Here is a 5,996-nt window from a genome sequence, read left to right on the forward strand (position 1 = left end):
TAACTTACAGAACCACCAGGACACAGCCGCTGCCCACCAGGACACAGCCGCTGCCCACCAGGACACAGCCACTGCCCACCAGGACACAGCCGCTGCCCACCAGGACCACAGCTAAAGAGCTAGAAGTAAGTTTTGAAGACCCCAATCTGCTACTTCAATGTGTCGAGCAGATTGCAAGTGTGTCTTTAACTTACAGAACCACCAGGACACAGCCGCTGCCCACCAGGACACAGCCACTGCCCACCAGGACCACAGCTAAAGAGCTAGAAGTAAGTTTTGAAGACCCCAATCTGCTACTTCAATGTGTCGAGCAGATTGCAAGTGTGTCTTTAACTTACAGAACCACCAGGACACAGCCGCTGCCCACCAGGACACAGCCGCTGCCCACCAGGACACAGCCACTGCCCACCAGGACACAGCCGCTGCCCACCAGGACCACAGCTAAAGAGCTAGAAGTAAGTTTTGAAGACCCCAATCTGCTACTTCAATGTGTCGAGCAGATTGCAAGTGTGTCTTTAACTTACAGAACCACCAGGACACAGCCGCTGCCCACCAGGACACAGCCGCTGCCCACCAGGACACAGCCACTGCCCACCAGGACACAGCCACTGCCCACCAGGACACAGCCGCTGCCCACCAGGACCACAAAACGATGTCCTCTTCTGACAGCCCTCCTCCACAGCAACAGCGTGTATCGGTAAGTTAACACAAAATTTTTTTTTTTTTTTAAATTTCTTTAAATTAAATTTTTATGGATAACTACATGCATACATTATGTTTCAACAGGAAGCTGAATCAGATGAGGAGCTGTCAGAAGGGGGCGAGACGGGTGGAGAGATGCAAGTGGAGGAGGAACCAAGTGTAAGTAGTGGTGAAACAGTTGCTTCGCACATCACACTGCACCATACACAAAACAGATTACTAAACACCTGCCTACCTTAACTGAGAATTTGTTTCCTTCATTTCAGGCTGCTGCTGCTGCTCCTGCTGCTGCCGCTGAAGGCTCTCCCAGACAGTCCCAGAGTCGGCGGACTCGTCGCCACGGTCGGCCATCAGTGAGTTTTTTTTTTTTTGGGGGAGGGGGATTCTATTGGTACTTTAGTATTTCAGTGTACTAATTTGTTTGTTTTCCTTTTTTTTTTTTTTGACACAGGCTTCACAGCGTGCTCCCGCAGAAGAGGAGGATGATGATGATGATGACATTGATGTAGACTGTCTCATCGAGGAGGTTCGTGAGCGGGAGCCGCTGTGGAACATGGCTGACCGCAGGCATGCAGATACCGGTGTCACCCGTCGGCTCTGGGACGAAGTGTGTCGCACCCTGTTTCCAAGGCGGGAGAGCCTTCATCCTCAGCAGCAGAGCAAACTAGGTAAGTATTCACTTTCCAGTGATGTTTTGAGCTGACTGTAATGTATTGCATTTACCAATTTTTTGTTTTTTCTTTTGATTCTTGTCTTCACAGTTGGAAAGGTTAGGAAGCGGTGGCGGTCACTGAGGGATCGCTTTAAGAGGGAATTCAATGATGAGATGAAGGCCCCGAGTGGCTCTGCAGGAAGGAAGAGGAGCAGATATAAATATGGCCAGGCCCTCTCCTTCCTGAGGCGAACAATGCTGAGCAGAGTGTAAGTATTCTACAGCCCAATTATAACCATGTTAACATGTCTACTTAGTTTGCTTTCAGTCAGGGCTTTTTCATTCCAATGTATTAATTTCTTTTGTTTTTTCTTTCACAGCACCTTCTCCAGCCACCGGGCGCCTGCATCTTCCTCTGCGCCCTCTGAAGCGATCCCTCCTGAGTCCGCCACTGAGGGCCACGTCGGTAGGCCCCACACCTCTGTCCCCTCCTCTGACCCCTCTGTCCTCTCCTCTGACCCCTCTGTCCCCTCCACTTCATCCGCCCCAAGCAGTGGAGCATTATTGCAGGCTTCATTGCTCGCATCTGATGCTGAACAGTTAGCGTTCCCTTTACCCCACCCCTCTGATCCTGCCACCTCGACACCACCATTAGGTTCGTGGCGGCAGCGCCAGAGGGGTCAGGAAAGGAGCTATGCTCCTGAGTTCTTACACCTGAATGCATCCTTCCAAGGCTCTTTCAAAATTTTGGGAGAGCAAGTGACTGCTGGTTTCAACATGGTGCAATCACGCATCAGTGAAACAAGCCAGGAAACCAGCAGTCGCTTGGATAGGCTGCATTCAGCTGTAAGTCCCGATCCGGCCAACCTTTTTTTCCAATCCATGCTCATGAGCATGGAGAAGCTTTCTTTTGAGCAACAGATGCGGGTAATGAATACCTGCCATAATGCTGCACTGCAGGCCATTAATGAATCGACCCACACACCTCACCACACCTCCACTCCAATTCCACACCATACCCCCCATTACCAAACCCAGCCCCAATACCCACACCAGCAGCATTACCAAACCCAGCTCCAATCCCCACACCAGCACCATTACCAAACCCCACGCCACTCCCACTACCCTACCCAGTCACAATACCCGACCCAGTCCCCACAACAATCCCGGCCCCTAGACCAAATTACTTCCCCAATGTTTTCCTTACTGAACTTTTCTCTTCCACCTACCCCAACACCACCCCCCTCTGGTCAGCCTCTTGGTTTAACCCCCACTTCCACTGCACCCCAAACAAGTAGGGTTTCCCCACCTATCGACGTGGTCCAACCTTCCGGCACATCCTCCTCTCATATCTCCACCCAACACTTTGAAAATTTGTAAAGTGTGTAAATAAGATTCTAAAAAATGTTCTAATTTTTCTATAAAAATGTTGGAAAATATATATATATTTTTTTGGCAAAACAAAAAAAAAAAAAAAAAAAAAGAGTTAAAATAAATTTCTGATTACAATTCTACTCTTTGTGTGTGTGTGGATTTATTAAGGTAATATAATAAAAAAAGGTTTAATAAAAACAAACACCAGACATGTAAAGGGTATAACATAATGGTTTTACTAGCAAGAAAACCACGCTTTTGGGCCTTTTTTTTGGGGGGGGGGGCAGAAACACTTTTTTTACATAACCAAAACACATGGGAAACAGGTTACACATGGGAAACAGGTTACACAATCATGTCTTGCCACGGGATCCGCCCGACAGGTGAGACAAAATAATCGGCAAACTGGTCCCTCATCCTTGTAACTGAACTTGTAGAGCGAACCGAGCTGCTGCGGTAGTCCCACAAGGTGGTCTCCAACTCTTCATCATCCAAAGAAACGGGCTCCTTTGACAGGACAAAGTTGTGGAGCACCACACAGGCTTTAACTACCTCGTCTATAGTTGTTGTTTTCAGCTTGATAGCCGTCAGCAGAACTCGCCACTTCGCCGTCAATATGCCAAAGGAACACTCCACTACTCTTCGTGCTCTAGTAAGCCGGTAATTAAAGACCCGCTTGGTATGGTTTAAGTTCCGGCTACTGTACGGTTTCAGTAGGTGCAGCGACAGTTGAAAGGCTTCATCACCTACAAAGACATATTCCAGGGCTGGGTCATTTGTTCCTGGCAGTGGTCTGGCTGGCGGGAAATCGTAGCTCTCTCCATAAAGGCAACGACCCATCGGAGAGTTTTTAAACACTTGCGAATCATTGGACCGTCCATACGCTCCAATGTCCACGGCAAGGAACCTGCAGTTGGCGTCTGCAATAGCCATAAGGACGATGGAGAAATACTTCTTATAATTATAATACTCCGATCCTGTTCCTGCCGGTTTCGCAATCCTTATGTGTTTCCCGTCAACTGCACCCACACAATTAGGGAAATTGCAAATTTGCTGAAACTCTTCAGCACTTCGCAACCAGATTTCCGTGGATGGTTGGGGGATATACTCTGGTTGCAAAGTGGTCCAAACAGCCCGACATGTGTCCTTCACTATTCCAGAGATAGTTGAAATGCCCAGCCTGAACTGATAATGGAGCGAAGTCATAGATTCACCCGTAGCTAGGAAACTTTATAAAAAAAAAAAAAAAAAAAAATGTTAAAAATTGTTTGTCTGTGCAATTTTTTATAATATGGCACTGTTAATTTTTTTTAAAATGACAGGAGACCCAATAAAACCAGCATGAATCCGGTGTAAAAAAACAGTGGAATGTCCGCCAAGAAAACCCAAATTACATGCTGCAGAAAATAGTGCGCAATATGTCAGCGCAGTATTGTCTGCAGCATGTAATATAACATTCAAAATGACCAATGACAGGAAAAAAGCAGTTGCATGTCATCAAACCCAAAAAACCCAAAAAAAAAAAAACTGCAGAAAATGCAACGCAATATTTCAGCGCAGTATTTTCTGCAGTCTGTTATCTAACATTCAATATGAGCAATGACATTTAAATAAAGCAGTTGAATGTCCGCCAAGAAAACACAAACTACATGCTGCAGAAAATAGTGCGCAATATGTCAGCGCAGTATTGTCTGCAGCATGTAATATAACATTCAAAATGACCAATGACAGGAAAAAAGCAGTTGCATGTCATCAAACCCAAAAAAACCAAAAAAAAAAAAAACTGCAGAAAATGCAACGCAATATTTCAGCACAGTATTTTCTGCAGTCTGTTAACATTCAATATCAGCAATGACATTTAAATAAAGCAGTTGAATGTCCGCCAAGAAAACCAAAACTACATGCTGCAGAAAATAGTGCGCAATATGCCAGCGCAGTATTTTCTGCAGCATGTAATATAACATTCAATATCAGCAATGAAATAAAAAAAAGAGGCTTACCGCAGGGTCACCATCAGCCGCTCCGCCGGTGTGATGGCAAGCCTCATCCTTGTATCCTGTCTTCGGATGACATCCTCCAGTTTTGCAAGCAAAAAATCAAAATGTTCAATCCTCATCCGCACGTAGTTGTGGAATTTGTGTGGATTGTGCCGCAACTCCAGGTACAGAGTGGACTGGACACCCCGGGTCATCCGTAGTTGATTAATCGGATGAATCCACATTCGTCTTCGTCTCCGTTGCTGCAGAAGCATCCTACGCCTTTCCGCTGCCGCCTCCTTCTCCCGCACTATGATATCCAGGCGATTTGTCTCAAAGATAACGTCGGTAACCAAACTAGCAATCCTCCCAAGAACACCTTCCATCGCTGCCACAAAACTAAACCCACAAAGATGGGCTGTAAATACAGTACTATATAGTTTTTCAAATTTTCCAGTAGCCAATCAAATTTTGGGAGCCTCCCCTTTTAAAAACGGATCCGTCGGAAAAACGGATACAACGGATGGTAAAACGGATACAACGTATGCAACGCATCCAGTATTTTCGACGGAAACGTTTAGCGGATTTGCGACGGATCCGTCGAAATGCTGGATGCGTGGCATACGTTTGTCACCGTTTTTCACTTTTTTGACGCATCCGTTTTTTCGGCCAAAAAACGGATTTGCGACGTAATGCAGTTAACGCTAGTGTGAAACTAGCCTAACATTACCGACGCATTGCGATGTATTGCCACACGTCGCAACCGTCGTGCGACGGTTGCGTCGTGTTTTGGCGGACCGCCGCCACAAAAAAATGTTACATGTAACTTTTTTTGTGCGTCGAGTCCAACATTTTCGACCGCGCATGTGTGGCCGAAACTCCGCCCCCTCCTCCCCGGACCTTACAATGGGGCAGCGGAAGCGTGGTAAGACTGCTTCCACTGCCCACGTCGGGCATTTCTTTCACAGCATGTGTCGGTACGTCGGGCCGACGCAGCGCGACTGGCCCGTACTGACGCTAGTGTGAAAGCAGCCTTATACTGACAAGTAGACAGTCACCGAGGATGGCAGGCAGCAAGGATTCTGGGAGATATGTGGTGGAGGGAGCAGGGTGACAGCAGCACAGAGTATTTCAGGAGAGCAGTGTGCTGGTCTATGGGGGGCACCCTGTTTAGTGCGCGGAGCAGCCAGGGATTGTACATAGAGCGCTGTCTTTTATACACATGGATGGACCATCTCCTCAGAAATCCAGGAAACATGTCTGTGGATTGATGGCCTGTTCTGATCCAGACT

General features: G+C 47.0%; 1 protein-coding gene across 1 annotated transcript; it reads left to right on the forward strand.

Annotated features, from left to right (window-relative positions):
- The first annotated feature begins 252 nt into the window (after positions 1-252).
- LOC143787932 (uncharacterized) lies at positions 253-2,810 on the forward strand. The gene is made up of 6 exons (XM_077277151.1): positions 253-697; positions 787-861; positions 969-1,055; positions 1,154-1,370; positions 1,464-1,623; positions 1,735-2,810. Exons 1-6 carry the CDS (start codon positions 488-490, stop codon positions 2,732-2,734), a joined length of 1,749 nt encoding a protein of 582 aa, XP_077133266.1. The 5' UTR covers positions 253-487; the 3' UTR covers positions 2,735-2,810.
- Positions 2,811-5,996: the final 3,186 nt, after the last annotated feature.

This window comes from Ranitomeya variabilis, chromosome 1 (genome assembly GCF_051348905.1).
Source record: "Ranitomeya variabilis isolate aRanVar5 chromosome 1, aRanVar5.hap1, whole genome shotgun sequence".
NCBI classification, from domain to species: Eukaryota; Metazoa; Chordata; class Amphibia; order Anura; family Dendrobatidae; genus Ranitomeya; species Ranitomeya variabilis.